The sequence below is a fragment of the Phacochoerus africanus genome, chromosome 2, assembly GCF_016906955.1.
Source record: "Phacochoerus africanus isolate WHEZ1 chromosome 2, ROS_Pafr_v1, whole genome shotgun sequence".
NCBI lineage: Eukaryota > Metazoa > Chordata > Mammalia > Artiodactyla > Suidae > Phacochoerus > Phacochoerus africanus.
The window spans coordinates 274467876-274491168 of NC_062545.1; the positions used below are offsets into that span (position 1 = coordinate 274467876).

The 23293-nt window shown below is 46.6% G+C and overlaps 1 protein-coding gene across 3 annotated transcripts in view; it reads left to right on the forward strand.

Moving 5' to 3' along the window:
• Window positions 1–23293, forward strand: part of ABL1 (ABL proto-oncogene 1, non-receptor tyrosine kinase) — a 149076-nt gene that overhangs the window by 97158 nt on the left and 28625 nt on the right. For 2 of the 3 annotated variants that reach the window (XM_047768710.1, XM_047768708.1), the window contains 2 exons: window positions 20181–20354; window positions 21205–21500. In XM_047768710.1, the coding sequence (XP_047624666.1) occupies window positions 20181–20354; window positions 21205–21500 (470 nt within the window). Of the gene's footprint in view, window positions 1–3456; window positions 3614–20180; window positions 20355–21204; window positions 21501–23293 lie in introns of those variants that run through there. The other variant, XM_047768709.1, reaches the window with a different exon arrangement.

A 23293-nucleotide genomic window follows, 5' to 3' on the forward strand; every position in this document is an offset into this window, starting at 1 on the left:
TAGTCAGGCTCATTACCACTGAGCCAGGACAGGTACTCTGAGCCTTTCTTCATTCTATTAAGAAGATTGAAGCTCTCTTAATTGCTTGTAACAGAAGGTTTTGTTTTGTTTTGTTTTGTTTTTTAATCTTGCAAGTGAGTTTCAAAAGCATCAAAAGCTGGTCTGGGAGGTGTAGACGTGGATTAATATGGTAGCATGCAGCTTGGTGATATTTTCAGTATTCATTGCCGCTAATTCAGTGTGTCTTGCCAGACCTGCTGATGTATGGTTTTATAACCATATTTTAAAAGATTTGGACACAGTTTATAAGCATTACTCATTTTAAGAGGTTTTAAAAGGATACGGTCATTTTAGACTTAAGCAGAATATTAGAAATAGTTATTAAGCTCTTTAAAATAAGCTTGCATCCTAATATAAAGTGCAGCACATGTGAACAAATATTTGAATAGAGCCCATTACATATGAAATGCCATATAAAGATAGACTTCATCATAGTCTGATTCAAAGCCCTTGAACTTTCCAAAAGGGCAGCAACGCAGATAGTACTTTTCAGCTTATTGTACTGGTGACACCTTTTGGAATTTTAGTTTTGGCATTAGACTTGGAAGTTGAAAGTTTCAAGTAACGCTAAACAAGCTGGTCATCATTACACACAGACTCTTTGTAGAATGATAGTGTCTCTCGGAATCTTGATGGCATCCACAGTCACAGCACTTGTCACCTGGTGGCCCTGTAGCCCTGTGTCTCCAGGTGATGGGGACTGCTGTGTCTTCTTAGGTGCTCATGAGGCCTGACCCGGTACCACAACACAAACCACAGGTCCACTGAATTTCAGTAAAAACACATTGTGTATGTTGGTCAAAATTTGGTGAGTTCCCGTAGTGGCTCAGCAGTAGTATACACAAGAACCCAACTAGTATACACAAGAACATGGGTTCATTCCCTGGCCTCATTCAACAGGTTAAGGATCTGGCATTGCTGTGAGCTGTGGTGTAGGTTGCAGCTGCAGCTCAGATCCCGCATTGCTGTAGCTGTGGCTGTGGCATAGGCTGGGGGCTGTAGCTCCGATTCGACTCCTAGCCTGGGAACTTCCATATGCTGCAGGTGCAGCCCTAAAAAGAAAAAGAAAAAAAAAAAAAGAATTCGGCAGGACATCTTGGAAAAATTAATGATGTCTTGGCTGAGAAACTCTGTGATAAACACTAGTCACATCCAGTCCATTCTTGAACCGTACAATGTGCTAGTTTTGACAGACCTGAGTCTTGTTACTTAGCCATTCTCGTTGCACTGAAGATACTCAGGTTTTTGTCATTACAGGAGAGGCTAGACAGCAAATGAGGCCAGTTTTGCCTCTGGGGCTGATCACTGTAGCCAGGAGCTCTTAACCAAGACTTCTGAAACATATGACAACCTTAGTTAACCAAACATATAGAGATCCACAGCTTTCATTTACTTAGAATTTATTCTTTGTGGGAAGGGGCTGCATATTACACGGGTGAGAATCCTGATCCCTGAAGCCAGGCAGACCTGGGTTGAGTCCACCTCTGCTTGTTTCCAGCCGTAAGACTCTGGGCAAGGTGCCTGACATCTCTAAATGTCAGATTTTTTTTTGTCTTTTGTCTTTTTTTGTAGTTGTTGTTGTTGCTATTTCTTGGGCCGCTCCCGCGGCATATGGAGGTTCCCAGGCTAGGGGTCCAATCGGAGCTGTAGCCACCGGCCTACGCCAGAGCCACAGCAACGCGGGATCCGAGCCATGTCTGCAACCTACACCACAGCTCACGGCAACGCCGGATCGTTAACCCACTGAGCAAGGGCAGGGACCGAACCCGCAACCTCATGGTTCCTAGTCGGATTCGTTAACCACTGCGCCACGACGGGAACTCCCTCTAAATGTCAGATTTTTATCTGAGGAATCGGGATAGTAACTCCGTTTTCCTTACAAGATAGTTGTGCACATGCATTGTAGTAGTGAACAGACCACGCTTTTCACAAGAGTCTGATTCATAGTTAAGATCTCAGTACATGTCAGCTCTTAGTATTCATGGGCTCTGTGATGTGGGCTAAATTTTTCTCCCTGTTGCAATTTAGTTATCTAATGCTATTTATTAAATGACTTCCCTTTCCTATAGTTATTGAAGTTTATATGATTTTTATTAGGTTATTTGCTATGATTGGGTTCCATATTGTTTCCCACCCATCTAGAGTTCCAGTTTTGTGCCAAGTAACACATTATTGTGATTATTGTTATTTTATAATATGTTATAATATTGTCTAGTATCAGTAGTTATCAAAAGATTTGAGCCAAGAACAGGAATGAAATGGGTTTTGAAAGTGGACCCTCTGGGAGTTCCCGTTGTGGCTCAGTGCTAATGAACCTTGCTAGTATCCATGAGGATGCAGGTTCGATCCCTGGCCTTGCTCAGTGGGTTAAGAATCCAACATTGCCGTGAGCTGTGGTGTAGGTGGCAGACACTGCTCAGATCCTGATTTGCTGTGGCTGTGGCCTAGGCCCGCAGCTGCAGCTCCAGTTCCATTCCTAGCCTGGGAACTTCCATATGCCTTGGGTGCAGCCCTAAAAATACTCCCCCCCCCAAAAAAAAAGAGAAAGCTGCCCCTCCGTGGCACACACCAAAGAAGGGAAGAGTTCTGTGTTGAAGAAAATGAGGCTGCTTTTAAGAAGGGATGCAGGCCATGCTTCTGAGGGGTTCTCATTGTGGAGACTAAACTCCCTTTACAATCAGAAAGTACGTGTGAATTTGAACTTGTACATCTCTTGTCTCTAGATGTTTGATTCCACAGATGTGTAGTTGACATGTGGGTTCCAGCTCTCTGGTTATTCATTCCTCAGACACCCACTGGGTTAGCCTTAATCACAGTAAGCTCCCTGAATGTAAATGAGACCGGTATTGGTCATTCCAGAGGAATGTGCATTATTCACCAGCATTCTCCGGACGTAGGGTTTGCCAGGGCACCGTGCACAGTGGAACTGGGCTTGAAGCGGGGCAGACCGAGGGCATCTCTTGCCACAGAGATGCCTGAGGTTCCTAAAGCGATGCTGAGCAGGTCTGCCCTCGCCAACTGCCTGCCTTGGTTGTGCAATCTTTCTTGGAGTGTTAGCACCGCACTTCCCCACGTTGAGAACCAATAGATGCCGCGCTTAAAATAACCACCCCCGCGCTCTCGTTAACCTAGAAATTGGCCGGGGGCTTGGTCGTGGACCGCGGGGAAGGTCTAGGGCGGGCCCGGGCCTGGTGAACGCCGGGCAGCTCTGGGTCCCGGCGCGGCGCGGAGAGGGTTAAGGCGGCGGGGGCGGGCCTCGCGGGCCCGGCTCGGGGCCCTTTGTTAACCGGCGCGTCCGGAGCCGAGAGCGAGACGCGGCCGCGGCCACGGGCGGGCGCGGGGGGCGGCGGGGCGGCGGCATGGCGGGGCCGCGGGGGCCCGGGAGGGCGCGCGGGGCCAGCCGCGCGAGCCGGGCCTGAGCCGCGCCGCGGAGCCAGCGGAGGGCGCCGGCCCCGACGCCGCCGGCACGCGAAAATGTTGGAAATCTGCTTGAAGTTGGTGGGCTGCAAATCCAAGAAGGGGCTCTCGTCGTCCTCCAGCTGTTACCTGGAAGGTAAGCGGCGGCCGCCGCCGCGCCCGGGGCTTGGCGGCCGCGTGTCCCGCGCCGGGCCTTCCTAGGCCTCGCCCGCCCGCCCGCGCGCGCTCCCTCCCGCGCCCTCCCTTTCCCTCCTCGCTCGCTCCCTCTTTCTTTTTCTCTTTCTGGGTGGGTTTTTTTTTTTTTCTCTCTCGCCCGCCCCGGGCGCTGCCGCGCGCTGGGAGGGTGCGGGGCTCCGGCCCCCGCGCTCCGAACCCCGGGAGAGCCCACGTCGGTTGGCGGAGTCTGGGGGCGCCCAACTGCGGGGCTCTACCCAAAAGTTTGAGAAAGCGAGCCCTACAGGCCTCAACGGCCTGTGAGCCCACGTTATGGAATTTCCACCGCTAATTGGGAATTATGTGTCAAAAAGGTCGACCTGTGTTTGTGAAACATATGATTTTCATTAAGTCCCGTGTAGAAAGGGACCAAGGCTCTACCATTTATGGATACGGAATTTCCAGAGATCTTTCTACCCCCCCCCCCATCTTATCTACGGACCATGGAAAGGTCTTAGGAATTCTCTCCCTTTCGGAGGAGAAGGAGAAATTGCAGCACGTTTTAAGAAGGCATTTTGAATGAGTCCAGACTTCTTGGGACGGCGGAGGGTAACCTCGTGTTAGGTTCCTTCGATGAACGCCTCAGGGCCGGCGCACTTCACTTTCTCCCTCTTCCATTCCACTCTGCTTTCTTCTCTCATCTCTCTCCACCCCCACCCCCCCTTTTTTTCTTTGCCGTATCTTTGTTTTCTATTCTGGTAAGGTGACAACGGGAAGGGAAAGAAAAACTGAGGATGATCGCTTTCATTTTGCGAAAGCTTCATGGACGGCCCTGAAGTTTACCCGATTTGGGGATTGCTCCTCCCAGACTCTTTGCCTGCAGCAGAAAGGCTAATTGTACTTCAGAGATGTAATTCTTCTTGCATTTCAAAGTCATTTTCATTTAGAGTTAAAATAGGAATAAGAATGTAAAGCTCATCTTAGAACAAGTAGAATTTCTGCTGTAGTGACTTAAAGTTGTTTTTCTTTTTTAAACTGAAGGAAATAAATGGAGGCCTTGTTAATTCTCTAACTTATTTTTCTTTTCTTTCCAACTTTCTGGCTTGAGCGTCAGCCTGGAGTCACATGTGCAGCTCAAACCATAAACACCAGTGACATAGGTGAAACCTGTTAGCCCTTCTTGCCGCAAGATTTGTACATTGGTTCCTTCCTTCTCTAGAACTTCCAGCCTTGGAGGAGTCATATCCAGATGGAGCGGGCTCACAAAATGTAGCATTTAGAGGGAGAAAATGGTTGGCTTGTCCCTAAAAGTTGGCATCTGGGCAGCCAAAATCATCTTCCTTTAATATGTTGCTTATTTTCCAAGTTGCTGAACACATTCTCATTTACATCTGTAACGAGTTAGTGTTAGGCATTATCATCTCCATTTTGCAGATGGATGCTTATTAAGGCAGAGTAGATGAATGGACTTTTGTAACTGCAGAGCTGGAGGAAAGTTTAGGTCACAGCAGTGCTTTGACATTGTTTTGTTTTTCTGGAGGCAAACAGGAAATTTTGTTCTTACCTGGCTGTTTTAATTATGTGTTTTTTTGTTTGTTTGTTTGTTTGGAAAATCTAAAATATCTTATTCCAGTATGTCTAGAAATAATATTAACTCTCAAATCTCAAAAAAAAAAAATCTTATTATAGCATACTGCCTTGGGTTAAGGCTTCATCTCGGGAGGTATCGTTCTAGGCATTCTTTTTTGTTATTGAATTTTCCTTCTTTTGTTGTTATGTTTAATTGGAGAAAGTAAATGGAATTATTGTTTTGTAGTTGAGAGCATTTAACACACCTCAGTGATTGCTTCTTAAAGGCTGGATGTACCCTTAGTCACTTGGGAAAAATACTTGCCAACATCTGGATGAGTAATCCAGCCTTTTTTGTTTTTACCGATGTCCTAAATCAGTCACTCAGTGTTCATTGACACCCATTCAGGGCCCAGGCATCCCAGAGCACAGAGAAAATTGAATATGGTCAGGTTTTCCATTCTATCAAAGAAAATTCAGCCGTGAAGGCAACTTGATCATGTACCCATTTGCTACTTGGGCCTGGCTGTCCAAGCAGCAATCACTAAGTGCTCGCTGTGGGCCAGACACTGTTTCAGCATTCTATATGGTTTACTTTGCTTATTTCCCAGGAGAGCCCTTTGGTTGTTTCCGTTTCATGGATGAGGAAACTGAGGCATCTGAAAGTTGGGAAACCTGTCTGAGATCACAGAGCTAGCAGGTGGTGGTACTGGGATTTGAACCCTTGTTGTCTGGCTCCAGAGAGCCCAGCTTAGGCTGCTGGCTGCTTTACCAGCAGTAAAGTGTTTATCTCCTTTGGAACTCTCTGTGGAACTCTCTGTGGATGTTATAATGGGATCTTCAGAAATACTGAAGTCCCTGAAATAAGGGTATTCTTTTCTTCTCTGTTAGAAACCACCCCCCCATACTGATAAAAATCATTACCTTTCGCTGAAGAATGAGACTTTTTTAAATGTATATTAAAATAGCTGTGCATGATAAAAAGAATTCTAAAAGGAGAGTGAAAAGGAATTTTGTTCTTTATCTAGTTGCCCTCCATAGAAACCTCACTTCAGTTTCTTGGGTGTCCTTATAGAAGCATTTTAAACATATATAAGCATTTATAGCATTTGAGTTTTGTGCTCCAACTTTTTGAAAATGTGAGTTGAAAGCAGTGTCTGTTCACTGTGTCCACATTTAGCTTTACAATCTTAGGTCTCCTTCAAGCACTGGGTTTTCTGATTATTTCTTCCCTTTCCTAGAGGTGTGAAAAAAAACCCACGAACATCAGCAGATTGAATTCTTCTTGTTTTGTTTTGTTTTTTTCCGGTTTGCTTTTATTTGCCCCTGTGTTTGTATTTGCATACATTGTGCCTGAGTGTCGTACATGGACGCTTCAGTTCTGTGCTGTGGAATCAAAAACTAATGTCTGTGGAATGAACTCTTCTTGAACCTTTACATTTATTTTAAGGGCCCGCTTTTAAACACTTATTTTCAGCAGCCCAGTTTCTGGTGAATGCTTTATGTGGTGCCAGCCGCACGAGATACGCTTTTAGAACTTCTGCTTCAGAGAAGCTTATGCTTTCTTTCTAAATCCTCTCTCTTGAGGTCATCAAATACTTCTCTTGTTTAGTAACAAAGAAACTGAAGCTCTTTCTGTAACCTAATAGAAAGCTAGTCAGTCTTTTTCGTTGGAGGTTGCATTGAAATCGTTGAGCCCTGATGATGTGACAGTCCTTGGCACCAAGCACCGCAGAGACATCCTCATTTCCTCCTCATACCAGCACTGTGAGGTTTCTAGAGAAGAGGAGGAGGAAGGGCCCCAGGTCACTCTGGTTGGAATTACTTCTGAGTTCGGAGTCAAGCGATCTCAGCTTTTCTGTTTCCTTGCCGCTAAGACGGAGGACAAACATTTTCTGTCTAGCCCAACTTAGAGGATTGTTCTGAGGATGTAAAAGTTGATTCAAGTGAAAGTTTTGAAACTAATAAAGTGCTAAATGTATGTATTTATACTGACGGGACATCCTTTGAGATGTCCTTAAGTCAGGCAGTTTTATGGCTGAGGTCCCACACTCGTGTGAAACACACAGCTCCGGAGCCAGCCCGTCTGGGCCTGGATGCCAGCCGTCCTGCCTGGTGACCTTGGACGTGTTGCTCTCATTTCTAAAATAAGGCTCATAGCAGTCCCTACCTTCCTGAATTGGGAGGTTCACATGAGAGACTTCATTTAAATTCTTTTGCACAGAGCAAGATGTTAGCAAATGTTAGCTGTTATTTTAAGTAAATATTTCACAGTCTAAAACGTTGGCATTGCTGATTTCTCTAATAGCTGAAGTAATGATGAAATTGAACTAAACCCACCCCAGTTTTTCTTGTTGAAGAAAACAGTTTGTTTCCAAGTTTGCTTTGATGCATGTAATTAATACTTCCTGTCCTTGGTTTTAAGGAAAAGCATCTTCCCTTCCTCTGACCCTTTCTTATTCCCATGGTGAATATTTTAATTGTGGAAGGAAAAATCTCATTGGTTCATAGTTGAAATCTTACCTCCTCTAGAGGCAGTATTTCCACAGCTCCAAATGTGAAAACTGAAAATTTCATACTACTTATCACCTTATTGTAAAATCAGATAGTAATTTTGCTAGGATAATCACTAATCTGCAATAGAAGCAGGAAAAGTCATTACAGGTAATTGTTGGGTTCAGTGCATAGCATTGCACAACACGAGGACTATAGGAACAGTCTTGGGGTTCCGTCGGGGTTCAGTGCCAACACACCTGACTGGCACCCATGAGGACGCAGGTTCAACCCCTGGCCTTGCTCAGAGGGTTGGCGATCCGGGCGTTGCTGTGAGCTGTGGTGTAGGCCGGCAGCTGCAGCTCCAATTTGACCCCTCGCCTGGAAACTTCCATATGCCCTGGGTGTGGCCCTAAAAAGACCAAAACCAAAAACAGTACCACATTGTATATTTGAAAATGACCGAGAGTAGATCTTAAAGGTTCTCCTCACAAAGAAAATAATTAGTGTGTGGGCATGAGTATTAACTAAATTCCTTGTGGTAACCATTTCCCAGTACATACATATACCAGATAACTGTGTCGTATACCTTAAAATTATATAATGTTGTATGTCCGTTACGTCACAATAAAACTGGGGGGAAAAAACAAAAAGTATATATAACTGCTAAAGACCAGATGAAACATTGGAAGAATTTAACTTTTCCTCTGTAATGGTGAATCCTAATTAAACACACAGAAGAATGGTTTATACAACAAATTCTTAGATGTATTTTGTTTTTCACTTTTTTTAATGGAAAAATTTTAAACCTATAACAAAAGTAGACAGCATAATGAACCGCCTTCGCTCAGCTTTAACAGTTATCAACTTATGGTCAGTCTCCTTTTCTTGCCTGGGGAAATTGTAGTTCCAAAGCCACTGGGAAGAATTGCTTGCTAGTGACTGACTTTTGAGAAAGTAACTGCGTCCTCAGATAATGACAGTTGTTATTCTCTGAAACTGGTTTTCAAACCCTTCTTTCTTCAGTACTTTGTTATATTGTCTGGGCTGGGTGGTGGTGATAGGACAGACAGAAGCGGGGATACAGACAGATTGGGAGACAAAGACAGAAAGACAGGTGGAGCCGGGAAGGGGGTAACCAAGGGGTGAGAGGGGAGGAAGGGGTGGGGGAGGGACAGAGGGAGAGGGGAGAAGGGATCCAGAGGGGAGAAGGAAAAAGTGCGAGATCCCCAGAGAGAAGTGCTGGAGACAAAGTGAGAGGACAGGCTGACAGGCAGCTGATGGATGGATAACTGGAGGGAGAAGAGCTGAGTCGCTCTCCTGCTGCTTCCATCTCCCCCCTCTCTTACAGGGCACTCGTCACAGAGGCTCCTCAGTGGGGTTGTGGGGACTCAGTGCAGGTGAAGTGCTGGGCATGGTGCTGGCACCCAGTGAAGGGATCAGTAAGTACTGGCTGTGACTCGATCACATTCAGTTGCATAAGTTTTAGTCTTGTTCCTCTTAAATTCTCTTTAGAGACTTAATCCTTATCAATCTTACGAGTCCTCAAATTTAGGTGATAGCATGATACCGTGAAGACCTTAAAATTTAATTTAAAGGTGGGCCATGAATAGAAGTAGCCATTGCCTTTTAGAACCAAAATGCCTTTCATGGGGTTGTGTTCCGTTGTTCAGATGAGCACTAGGGACAGTGGTGGCGAACAGGACCTTCGGGGGACATTGCCAGCCCTCCAGGAGCCCCTTTGCTTGAGTCACTCGGGTCTAAACTGACCCGGGAGCCTCGAGGATGCTGTAGGAGAGCACAGGAAATGTGAGATGAGTGTTTTCAAACCACCGCAGGCCTGGCAGGCAGAGGGGGAGGCTTTCAGTCCGTTGCAAATGGCCTGTGACAGACTGAAAATGCTTTTATGGCTCGCAGGCCCACGGCAGAGCTGGAAGGTTTGAAGCTGGGCCAGGGCAGGGCTTCGTGGAACCTCTCCCTCCCCACAGACAGGAGGTGTGTGGAGGCACCAGAATGTCACCGGGCCGTCTGCCTGTAGGGGACTGTGACAAACCCTATTTCTTTGGGAAGCCCAGAGACGTGTACTTTCATATTCTACCTTGTTTCAGGATCCTGGCTGTGGTGTGTATTCCACTTTAGAAGCGACTCTGTTTCCCAGATCTTTATTAAAGTTTTCCTGGTCAGGCGGCATTTGCCTTCCACCGTTGCTGCCTGTCATTTCTGCTACATTTACTACAGGCCGACAGATGATGCAGATGCACTCCCCAGCCGTGACTTAGCGTGGGACCTTGCTGCTGAGGACAAGCGCCAGGTGCCCTACAACTGAGTCCCAGAAGCGGTGTGCGGTCAGCCTGTCCTGCATTGCGTTGGGCAGGTGCTGAAGACTGTAATGGGAGTGCTTGGTCCTGGAGTTGCTGCTGTGGTTTAGCAGGTTAAGAATCCGACTAGTATCCATGACGCTGTGGGTTGGATCCCTGGCCTCGCTCCGCAGGTTAAGATCCGGCATTGCCGCAAGCTGCAGGGTAGGTTGAGGATGCGGCTCAGATCTGGCGTTGCTGTGGCTGGGGCGTGGGCCGGCAGCTGCAGCTCTGATTCGACCCGTAGCCTGGGAACTTCCATATGCCTCAGGTGTGGCCCTAAAAAGGAAAAAAAAAAAAAAAAAAAAAAGAGTGCTTGGTCTCGGGTCCCAAGGAGTTCATAGTATTGTGGTAACCTCAGTAGGAGAAGGCATCATTACCCTGTAGCGAGCACAGGGCCCTGGTGCCAGTTGCCGCTCCCGCGCTTGTACAAAAGCTCTCTGCACGCAGAATGCCTGGACCCCTCCTGACAGCCGGGCTAGGTTGAAACGTTTGTGCACTTGAGAAGCTGAGGCTCAGAACTTACTGTCTTAGGAGCACGGTGGGTTGAGATTTGAACAGTCCTTGTCTGCCATGGAGCCCAGGCGTACGGATTCCTTACCATGTCCTCAGCAGACTCCAAGTCCTCCCCAGTGGGGCCACGTGGGAGCTGAGGCGGCGGGGAGGCAGGAGCGGTCAGAGGTCGACTCGAGGTAGTGAGGCCAGGAGGGTAAGGGGTAGGCGCGGGTCAAGGTGTGCACAGGTGAGGCAGCAACAGGGAGACTGCACGGCCTCTGGGGAGGCTGGAATGAAGAGGAGGTGCCGTGGGGGGTGATGGTCCCAGACGAGACCCCAAGGGGCTGCGTGCCTGCTCCTGGAGCTCCGACCCTCCAGTGGAGGTAGTAGTAGTGACGACTCCCGCTGGTTTTGGAGGGCCTGCTACCTGCTAGGGACAGCGTCTCCTGCGTTACCTGCAAACGGCCACCACCCTGCGGGACACGCAGCAGCGCCGTTCCTCACATCACCGCAGGTGACCGTGCCAGCATGTGTCACTGAGCATTGACGGGCCGGGCCGCCTCCCAGGCTTCCTCTTCTGCCTCTTGGCCAGCAGCCACCTGGATGGATTTTAACAGAAGAGGGACCTGGTCGTATTTCGATTGTGGAAAGACCCCTGTGGTGGCAGCGTGGTGGTGGCATGCACGAAGAGGGCAGGTCGAAGCGGGCGAACCAGCCCAGGGTGTGGTGCGGCATGGAAGGCACAGGACTGATAGGAGGTCTGGGGGAAGACAGGATGCGGCCAGGGCGTGGCAGTGCCTCTGTGGGGGGAGAGGGCGAGGGGTGTGAGGGATGGGTTCGGAACGGTTTCCAGGGTGGTAGGGTCTTATTTTATTTTGGTCTTTGTACTGCACTTTCAGTCATTGTAGGCTTCTTTGACACTAGACTCCTGAAAGGTGATAGAGGATTCCTTTTATTTTTTGTCTTTTGCTGGAGGGAGGGGGCAGGGACTGTGTGTCTTCAGGAGAGCTAGTATGTACACTGCTGAGGGGGACAGAGGTTAGGACGGAGAATTCTGTTTTTTTTTTTTTTGTCTTTTGCCATTTCTTGGGCTGCTCTAGCAGCATATGGAGGTTCCCAGGCTAGGGGTTGAATCGGAGCTGTAGCCACCGGCCTACGCCAGAGCCACAGCAACGCGGGAGCCGAGCCGCGTCTGCGACCTACACCACAGCTCACGGCAACGCCGGATCCTTAACCCACTGAGCAAGGGCAGGGACCGAACCTGCAACCTCATGGTTCCTAGTCGGATTCGTTAACCACTGCACCACGACGGGAACTCCCCCTTTTTTTTTTTTTTTTTTTTTCCGTTTTCTGGTATTGACTGGCTGGGAACATCATAATGTAAAAGGATTCCCAGAAATAGCTACACCTTGGACTAATTTAAATAACTTTATTTCTTTTTATTTCTTTTTATTTTTTAAAGATTTCTCTAGAACTCCACTTAATTTATTCCCTATAATGCCCCTGAGTGGGAATGAAAATGCGTTTATTTTAAAAGAAAATGGCATAACGTGGACTTTACACTTGTTTGTGGCAGCCCCCTTTCTGGTCCCTTCTCCCTGTCAGATGACTGGTGGTCTACTGAACCAAACCTGTAGGGTCGGAGGTGTGAGGTTGGAAGGCCCTTGGGATCTGGGATGGAATTCAGAGGCTCCATGTCCTTGGGTAGAAAAGCAGGAAAACTTTATTTCACCGACTGCTAACAGAAAATTGGTATTTTATTTTTTAAAGAAGGTAGGTAACCAACCACAGTAATATTAGCAGTACTTGCGACTCTGTCGCCATAGAAATCAGGTGTCTTCAGGCCACAGTGGTTGTGATTATTACACTCATCACGGCTTTGAAATGACAGCAGCTTCTGCTGGAGCCTGTTACTCGGTGTGTTAATAAAGAGGCGTATGTAGTTAATGCATTAATAAAGAAGCACTGTATCACAAACTAATTTTTTAAAATGTTTTGAGGGCTATTCCAATCCAGTTGTTTCTTTGCAATGCTCAGTATTTACTTGATGCATTTACCAGCTTTATCCTGAGGAGAGTCCCCAGGCGTCACCAGAGGGTCCACAGCACGGCACAGATGAAGACCCTGATGTCTCAGGCTGGCCTTGGATCCCTGTGCTGCTCCTGCAGCCCTTTCCAGGCACGTCTTGTTTGGGGTCCACCTCCTCCCTAACCCTTCCGAGCTCCCTCCGCTCAGTGTCTCTGTCCTTATAAATCCATCCATGGGACAGCACTTGTCTTCTGCTAGACTTTTGCTCGGAGGGCATGTGCGTTTTCATTAATGGCTTTTTTCCCACAAGGCACAGAGGCTGTGTGACGACGCCTCCTTGCACCACTGCCATGTCGCCCTACCCCTGCTCCCCAGCAGCTGACACCATGGTTTGGGGTTCTGGGAACATTCCGTTCATTGTGAGAAGTTAATGCCAGAGCTGTGTTCAGCTAAACTTATGTGTGTGCATAGTTTTAACTGCTCTGGGTGTAGATTACAAAATAAAGGGCTGTGCAGAATGTAGATAAAATGACTTTCATCAAGTTCAAATTGTGGGAAATAATACTTTTCCTCTAAGCTCATATTATAAAAAGTTGTATTAGGCTGTTATAAACCGCCTTGAGAATAGTCTGAGCATGATCTCATCGGTTGGATCGGAGCACGAAATAAAACACGAAGCCTTCCCTCTTTTTCGAAGGATCTGTTTTATAGATTTTTAAATTGCAGAGATTCCTCGAACTAGAGGATAATAGTAAAGGGCCTGCAATACGAATAAAGCAACAAGGGTTTAAATAACTGAATGTGAGCAAAAGTAAAGGGACTGTCGATCATGTGTGACAAGCACGTCTCTTGCACTGCCCCCCGCCCCCCAGCTGTCTCCCGAGAGCCTGGTGGACAGTGATGACTGCCAGTAATGACTGCTGGCTGCATGGCTGGCTGCTCCACACTCTAGAGGGCACTGTGACCTTGGGCACAAGCGCCAACAGGAAGGTGGGACCCTTCCCAGGGATGTTTTTCCTGGAGGTGAAGCCTCCCCTCTGGCCTGAGGTTGCATCTTGCCTTTTCCAGTTTGTTTTTTTGTTTGTTTTTCTTTTTGCCATTTCTTGGACCGCTCCCACAGCATATGGAGGTTCCCAGGCTAGGGGTCGAATCGGAGCTGTAGCCGCTGGCCTACACCACAGCCACAGCAATGCAGGATCCAAGCCACGTCTGCGACCCACACTGCAGCTCTCGGCAAGGCCGGATCCTTAACCCGCTGAGCAAAGCCAGGGATCGAACCCGCAACCTCATGGTTCCTAGTCAGATTCGTTAACCACTGCACCACGACGGGAACTCCATTGCTTTTTCCAGTTTGCCAGTGACGGCTTCAGCAGGGCAGCAGCCCCTGAGGGTATAGACCAGGTATATGTATTCACCTGTATGGTGAATCTTTTGTAAGCATTGCTGATCAGTGACTCACAGCTTTAAGAAAGGGTTGTTTTTGTATAAAATGATCTTTAAATTGTGTTTTAAAGACCCCAGCTGTTTTCTTAGAATACTGTCCAAATAAGTTAATCACACGCAGATCCAGTGAATTCTGTGGCATTGTTCTTACAGAATTCTCAGTTTGTTATTCTCATAGTTGGAGCCATAGATTTTTAGAGATTCGGAAGCCTTTTTTAGATATCACACTTCTTGGTACTCAACTGGCTAATTATTGACTTTTCCTGAGTTTTGTTGGTAAGTGGAAACCTCTTCAGTAACAGTTTAGTGAAATAAAAGAGTTTTCAATGAAATGAGAGGCTTTTTTTTTTTCTTTTTTTCTTTTTCTTTTTTGGCCACCCCACAGCATATGAGTTCCCGAGTCAGGGATCAGATCCAAGCTCTAGTTGCAGCCTACACCACAGCTGCAGCAACACTGGATCCTTAACCCACTGGGCCAGGCTGGGGATTGAGCCTGCATCCCAGCACTCCAAAGAAGCAAGCCACCCAATCCTGTTGCCCCACATCAGGAACTCCAAGAGGCATTTTTGAAGATTTAAATCTTTTTTTGTTTGTTTTTTGTTTTTCGGGGCCGCACCCACAGCATACGGAGGTTCCCAAGCTAAGGGTTGAATCGGAGCTACAGCCGGCCTACACCACAGCTCATGGCAACATCATATCACGAAGCCACTGAGCGAGGCCAGGGATCAAACCTGCAACCTCATGGTTCCTAGTTGGATTCTTTTCTGCTGCGCCACAACGGGAATGCCAAGATTTAAACCTTAAATATTTAAAATGTAACTCAAGGAGTTCCCATCGTGGCTCAGTGGTTAATGAATCCGACTAGGAACCATGAGGTTGCAGGTTCCATCCCTGGCCTGGCTCAGTGGATTAAGGATCTGGCGTTGCTGTGAGCTGTGGTGTGGGTTGCAGACATGGCTCGGATCCCGAGTTGCTGTGGCTGTGGTGTAGGCCAGCGCTACAGCTCCGATTCGACCCCTACCCTGGGAACCTCCACATGCCGAGGGTTCGGCCCTAGAAAAGGCAAAAAGACCAAAAAAAAAGAAAGAAAAACTCAAGATACTGCAGAAAATGTTAGCTAAATTTTTTAAGAATAATAAATGCTACGGTCTCATTCTTTGGCAGGAAAGGAGAACTTTTGGGGGCATCATTTTTTAATGAATCCTTTGAGCTTCTTTAGGGGTCTGACCTCTCAGCAGTGGCACTGGCAGAAAGTTCCTGTATTAAAAGCAAGGAAGATTTAAATACCTTCTGCAACTTTGGCCTTGTAAGCTGTGATCATTTTTATGGTTGACGAGCATAGTTCACTATGAAATGAAGCAAGGAACTTGGCATTTGTACATTGTGAGTCAATTTTGACATCAGCCTGGATTGGGAATTGACTGGAGGGTTTTGGTGTTGGACTGTGGCTGTGCTTCAGTGTCTCGATCCAGAGGCATGCATGAGCAATACTTCCCTTTGGGCTTTGGCCATTAATTTGTGGAATGGAGCAAGGACTGGAGAGGAAAATCGAGAGGCCGCCTTGGATTTCCTGACGTCCTGTTGAATCAAAAAGTGGTGGGAGGCCCCTTCCTTCCTGACAAAGGCCTCATCCCTCACATGAAATTCTCTGCATCTGTCTCCGTGTCAGGGACAGTCCCTCTTTAACCCATACTTTAAATCCATAGTCACCCCTGGGCCAGTGTCTGTGTCCTGCCCATTCCAGGTGTTTTCCAGGCTACTTCCCCGATTATGTAACCTTGATCAAATCCAGATGCTGCCGAATGTTTGATAGAAGAGGTCAAATGGCATTTGAGAAGAAAAGCATTTCTGTATTCATGACTCGGGTTTAATTTCCTGTGTAGGCCTGGCCTGCCAGAGCTGTATCCTTACGGCCACAAGGTTGGGACACTGGAGGGAAAGGCACACATACTTTTTCAGGGCAGCTTGAGGAGATTTCCTCCTCCTCAGGGTGCTTTTTCATGTTATCAATTAGATCCGTGTGTCAGCTGGCTTCCTTTTACGACAGTTTTTCTAGTTTTGTAATTGTTTTCTGATAATAAAAATCCACATTCATTGTGAGAAATATGCCAAAATATAGAAAAGGGTAAAGAAAATTTAAAATGTTTGTAATCCAACCACCCTGGGTTAATAAGCTACTGTTAACACACTGCTGTGAGTGAGTTAACTTCTGTTCCCATTTCGATGTAGTTCCTTCTAGACTTTTTTCAATGTTTAGAGTATTGGGGATTTTTATAAGTTTTTCCAAAAATATTTTGAATGCTTTATGAATATATTCTATTTTATGGATGAACCACAAACTAACTTACCTTATAATGATAAATAGTTTGTACTTTTCCTTTTCTGTGCTGTTAATTAAAAATCAGTATATACAGGAGTTCCCGTCATGGCTCAGTGGTTAACGAATCCCACTAGGAACCATGAGATTGCAGGTTCGATCCCTGGCCTCGCTCAATGGGTTAAGGATCCGGTGTTGCCGTGAGTTGTGGTGCAGGTCGCAGACATGGCTCAGATCTGTCAAACCCATGCGACAGCAGCAACCTAAGTCATTGCAGTAACAACACTGGATCCTTAACGTGCTGTGCCACAAGAGAACTCCCTTGTCTGTTTTTCCATGGTAGTAGAGGGATTTGTCTTTTGCTTTTGATAGGCAAGAGTTCTTTATGCTAAGAATCCTTTGCTTGGAGTTCCCACTGTGGCTCAGCAGGTTAAGAACCCAACCTAGTGTCCATGAGGATGCAGGTTCAATCCCTGGCCTCACTCAGTGGGTTAATGATCGGCATTGCTACAAGCTGTGGTGTAGGTGGCAGATGCCGCTCAGAGCCAGTGTTGCCACGGCTGTGACGCAGGCCTGTAACTCCAGCTCCAATTCATCCCCCACCCCGGGAACTTCCATGTGCCACAGGTGTGGCTATAAAAAGGGAAAAAAAAAAAAAAAGAATCCTATGCCTAATAATTGCACTTAATATGTTGGCACTAGAAGCTCTTTTACTTACTTGCACTTAACTGACTTACCAGATTGACCAGCTTGCTCCCCTTCCTTCACAGAACACGCGCTCTAGTGCCCTCAGGTTGGGGGTCCCCCACTCCCTCACACGGCTCCCGCCACCTGAGTCACCGCCACACTCGGGAGTCAGCTGTGTTTCTTTCCACATCTCTTTACTTCAGATGTACTTGCTGTTTTAATTACTCGGTTAATATGAAACTAGTGAGATCCAAATGTGAAAAGAGATATGTTTCTGTGAGAATTTAAGTGAATGCTTTAGGGAGTTCCCATCGTGACTCAGTGGTTAGCGAATCCGACTAGGAACCATGAGGTTGCGGGTCCTATCCCTGGACTTGCTCAGTGGGTTAAGGATCCGGCGTTGCTGTGAGCTGTGGTGTAGGTCACAGATGTGGCTCGGATCTGGCATTGCTGTGGCTGTGGCGTAGGCTGGGGGCTATAGCTCCGTTAGACCCCTAGCCTGGGAACCTCCATGTGCCATGGGTGCGGCCCTAGAAAAGTAAAAAGTAAATAAATAAATGCTTTAGATAGACTGTAAATGCAGGTGACTTTTAAAAAATTGCTGCAGGACTAGGTGCGAGTGGCACAGCTGGAAGCAGTTGGAAGGGATTGGGCTGGGATTACGTGGCTAATGGCAGTGACGTCTTCCTGGGAAGCTGACGCTGCAGGTGAGATAACGTGCTGTAGGCAGGATGGTAAGAGTGCATCCAGCTCTGATGACACACCCACACTCAAAGGACAGTCCTTGACCCTACCGTCAGGACTAGCAAATCAATATGTATTCAGGTGGAGCTAGGGGATCACATACTTTAATTTTAAAAATTCCCTGTTTCGGAGTTTCCACTGTGGCACAGTGGGGTCGGCAGCATCTTGGAAGCACTGGGATAGAGGTCCCATCCCCAACCTGGCATAGTGGCTTAAGGATCTGACATTGCCGCAACTGTGGCTTGGATCTCATCCTTGGCCCAGGAACTCCATGTGCCACAGAGTGGCCCAAAAAAGAAGTAAAAGAAATTGACTTATTTATTTATTTCTGCTTTAACCAGATTATTTTGGTGAATTGCTCAGTCTCTGATCACAGTAGCACTAGGTACATGTCAGAGCCAACGCAAATACTCAGAGAACCAGGCCTCGCACGTCCTGGGAAATGGTAGTCTTACATGACCCTCTTCTTTGAAATTATCTTTGCCCTCAAGAGTCATAAAATGAAATTACCAAGCATAGTCGCGACATGATTTGGGTCAGTTATGTCACTACTGAAGGTTCCTGAAGGGTCACCTTGGTCCATAGTACAAAACAATTCCTCAAGGCTCATGTTGGTCAGTAGTACAAAAGCCAGGATTGAAAGGCCTTCTTCTTTATGTTCCATTGGTTTATTCCAAAGAGCTGGTTCACAGAATGTTCGTTGCTGAAAGTTCTCCAGTCGAGGTTCTGGACGCTTAGCCTCGTCCCTCCAATGTCCTGGGTGCTCCAGTGGCCTTTCAGAAATGAATACCGCAGAATCAGGCCCATCGCTGCTGCGGTGGGTGCTGTTGCCCTAGAAGAGATGTTTGGGGTCCTTTAAATCCATGAAGGAGGAACATTGAAAGTTTTGTTGTGTTGCCATTTGTGTGTCACCGAAACATATGGTAGACCCTTCTGTTCACTCCACGTGAGGGCTGTCCCTCTTCCTCCTCTTTGAAAGGCTGACTTCTCACTGTAAATGAGTATTTGCACTTCACGCCGCAATATTCTCTAACCGTTAAGATCTACTTGGAGTCAGTTTTGCTGGCTTGAGAGAACCCTTGTGCGTAGTGTCATCATCATCAAGAATTATGGAGAGTTTGAACATGGTTTAAGAAAAAAAGACAAGAAGGAACTTCAGGGGAAAAAATAATGAACCATATTTAATGCTGTAGTGAATACACATTCCTCACATAAAAGATGGTTGATTTTCAACTTTAGAATCTACTTACAGACAAAAATGAAAGACTTTATTATTACAGAATAGGAAAATAGAGTTTCTTTTACACAAAATAAAAAAAAAAAGGAAAGAAGGCAGTACTTGGATGGGGCGGGGGGGGGGGGGGGGGACCTAGAAGGAAGGGTAGGATGTTAATATCCTGGTGAGGTAAATAGTTGAGACACTGTCACCAGCAGGGAGAACAAGAAATAAAGGTGTGGGAGGGAGTGGGGTGGTTGGGGAACTTGAGGTTAATAGAGGCAGACTCTTGCCTTTGGAGTGGATGAGCAATGAGAGCCTGCTGTGTAGCACTGGGAACTCTGTCCAGTCACTTAGGATGGAGCCGGATAACGTGCGAAAATAGAAAGTGTACATGTATGTGCAACTGGGTCACCCTGCTGTACAGGAGAAAAAAGAGTGTATTGGGGAAATAACTATTTAAAAAAAAAAAAGAAAAGCGTAAGTCTGGTACTGAAAATGCAAAGATTATAGTGACACAGCTTATGTTTACAGAGAGGGACGTGATCACCAAAAAAAGGCTGTTGCCTCTGGGTGTGGAGAAGGTTGGGATGGAAGCTGTGTGTCCTCATAAGCCCTCCAGTACTATGTGATTTTTAAATTATATGCATATATTAACTTTCATACATTTTTAAATGTTTTAAAGCAGGACATTTTTGCTCCGTTTTTATAACATAAGCAATGGCAAAGATTGTTGCCATTTTTTAAACCACTTTTACTCTTAATAACATAATATGTGCAAATGTTAAGAAATGAAATGAGGGAATTCCCATCGTGGCTCAGTGGTTAATGAATCCAACTAGGAACCATGAGGTTGCGGGTTTGATCCCTGGCCTTGCTCAGTGGGTTAAGGATCTGGCGTTGCCGTGAGCTGTGGTGTAGGTTGCAGATGCGGCTCGGATCTGGCATTGCTGTGGCTGTGGCGTGGGCCAGTGGTTATAGCTCCTATTAGACCCCTAGCCTGGCAGCCTCCATATGGCATGGGAGCGGTCCAAGAAATGGCAAAAAGACCAAAAAAAAAAAAAAAAAAGAGGAAAAGAAAGAAATGAATTAAGGATGTATAATGTTGGGAGTGTAGACTTTTTTTGTTCCTGAGAATAATACTTTTCTCCCCCAATTCTTTCTTCTGTTTGTTTCTTCTCTTTCCGTCTTTGTCTTCCAGAAGCCCTTCAGAGACCAGTAGCATCTGACTTCGAGCCCCAGGGTCTGAGTGAAGCAGCTCGGTGGAACTCTAAGGAAAACCTTCTCGCTGGTCCCAGTGAAAATGACCCCAACCTTTTCGTTGCACTGTATGATTTCGTGGCCAGTGGGGATAACACTTTGAGCATAACTAAAGGTAAAGGAGGTGTGGGCAGCTGGTGACGGGTGAAAGGGACAGAAAGCAGGTATAGCTGTGGCTTGACTACCCACCCTTTGCTGGTTGAAAGAGCAGCTCTAAAGTTTGGAATACAGAGAGATCCCCTAAAACTAACAGCGTCTTTATAAAAGGGTCCCTTTTCCTTAAGGAGAAGTTCCTGTGCAGTTCTCAGCAAAAGCAGCGGCTTTCCCTAATTTATATTGAAGAAGACATCTGGATCAAACCCTGAAGGCACTTTTTATTTTTTTAAGAAAAAGTATTTTGGGGAGTTCCCATCGTGGCTCAGCAGAAATGAATCTGACTAGCATCCATGAGGACGTGGGTTCCATCCCTGGCATCGCTCAGTGAGCTAAGGATCTGGTGTTGCCGTGAGCTGTGGTGTAGGTCACAGACGAGGCTTGGATCCCACGTTGCTGTGGCTGTGGTGTAGGCCAGCGGCCACAGCTTTGATTCAGCTCTTAGCCTAGGAACCTCCATATGCTGTGGGTGCGGCCCTGAAAGGACAAAAAAAAAAAAAAAAGAAAAAGAAAAAGTATTTTTCCTAGAAAGCTTCCTTATATTAAGAACAGAGCACTTGAGTATAGATTTGTAAAAAAAGAAACAAAAAAAACGGAGGCTATGTATTTATCTGTATATCCAGTATAAACAGGAAGCTTCGTATATAAACATGTACTCTTATTCACGTATCAGTGTATGTTGACGTGGACTTGTTAACATGAAGTAGGTATTTCGGAATTTGAAGATTTTTAGTAATCATACAAGAATGAATGAGAATGAGCAAACGTAGCTTTTCATACCAAGCGGTCTGACTTGGTCCCTTCCTTCCCAGGGGAAAAGCTCCGGGTCCTGGGCTACAACCACAATGGGGAGTGGTGCGAAGCCCAGACCAGAAACGGCCAAGGCTGGGTCCCCAGCAACTATGTCACGCCGGTCAGCAGTCTGGAGAAGCACTCCTGGTACCACGGGCCCGTGTCCCGCAACGCCGCCGAGTACCTGCTGAGCAGCGGGATCAACGGCAGCTTCTTGGTTCGGGAGAGCGAGAGCAGTCCCGGGCAGAGGTCCATCTCGCTGCGGTACGAAGGGAGAGTGTACCACTACAGGATCAACACTGCCTCCGATGGCAAGGTAGGGCGCCCCGCCCGGGAGCTGGTGGGCCAGGGAGCCAGTGCTGCTGGGCTGATGCGTTGCTGCAGCAGAGCTCAACCAAGAAGCCGCTGGGGACCGACGTCATCCCGGTAGCCTGTTGAGGCCCGAGCGTGCGGCGGTACGTCCACAGGCTCGTGCGGTCCTCTGTCCTGCTGGAGTTTTGTTGTTAACAGCTTCCCCAGCTGGCCGTGCACATATTTCTTACATTAAGTCTCTTCCTTTTTAAAAAAATCTCTTATTGTGATAGTAGTTTATCCTCAGGGAGAAAAATCCACACAGTAGATGGTTATCTTTAAAATGAAAAGCCACCTTGGAGTTCCCGTCGTGGCTCAGTGGTTACCGAATCCAACTAGGAACCGTGAGGTTGAGGGTTCGATCCCAGGCCTTGTTCAGTGGGTTGAGGATCTGGCGTTGCCATGAGCTGTGGTGTAGGTTGCAGACTCGGCTCGGATCTGGCATTGCTGTGGCTGTGGTGTAGGCCAGCAGCTTCAGCTCCGATTCGACCTCTAGCCTGGGAATCTCCATATGCCGCGGGAGCGGCCCAAAAAACGGCAAAAAGACAAATAAATAAATAAATAAAAATAAATAAAATGAGAAGCTACCTTGAAGCACCTCCCCAAAACTGGAATGCCAGTATGTGGACTTCTTCCTATGGATAGAATCATGGGTGTGTGTGCGTGCACGTAATACATATATTTTGAACAAAAATGGGATCACATCATACCCGTCTATTTCCAAAGCTGAACTGCAGTTTTGTCAAGCAGTTGGTAGATGTGGTCTTGCAATGGTCACACAATTTCCTGAGTGCCTCCTGTCAGATGGGGCGTTTTTCCATCCTCATCTTATTTACACCTCACCTTAGTCCTCAGGGCAGATACTGCTTTTAACTGCATTTTTGCATTAAGGAAGTGAAGGTTTGGAGGGGTCAGATTTCTTGCTGCAGATCACACAGTGGGAGCTGAAGGAAGTAGCTAGGTTCAGACTCCACTGTCTGCGCCATGGCAACGTGCTGTCCCGAAGGGGTAGACAGGTGGACTGTTGGAGGGTTCCAGGTGGTGTATGTATTTTTTAATAATATGTGATACGTGCACATGGTTAAAAAGAACAAAATGAATTGCAGTGAAATGTAATTCTGTCTCCTACTTCATTTCTCTTGCTCAGAGGCAACCCCTGTGATCAGTTTCTTACAGAGTTCCCCAGTGTATGTGTGTTGATATTCAAAAACACACACACACAAGTGATGCATAACCTACACAGTTCTGCACCTTGCTTTTCCCACCTAATCATATGTTTTGGAGATTGTTTCATGGCAGCACATTTGGAGCTGCCTTGTCTCATTCTCGTTAATGACTGCATAGCATGGACGGACCATCATTTATTTAAGCAGTCCCCTGCTGGCTGACTTTTAGGCTGTTTCCAGTCTTTTGCTATTATAAATAATACTGTTATGAGGTGGATTTCAAACCTTTTTAAAAAAAATCTCAGCCCACCGTAAAAAAAAGGTTTAGGTCACCCACCCAATACACATACTAGTAACGGAAGGTTCATGAAACCCTACTTACTCCCATTGTATGTAATGCACTCTGATGTTTGGTATTCCGTTCTGTCCTGTTGCATTTTTTTTTTTTAACTTCTGGTCACAGTCCACTCATGTGTTTCACAGACTCGCTAGCAGGTTGTGACTGTCGTTGTGCGTATGCTTCTCAGCAGACTCCAGGCGTCTGCGAGATAAGTGGCTGGAACTGATTGACGGTTATGTGCATTTCACATTC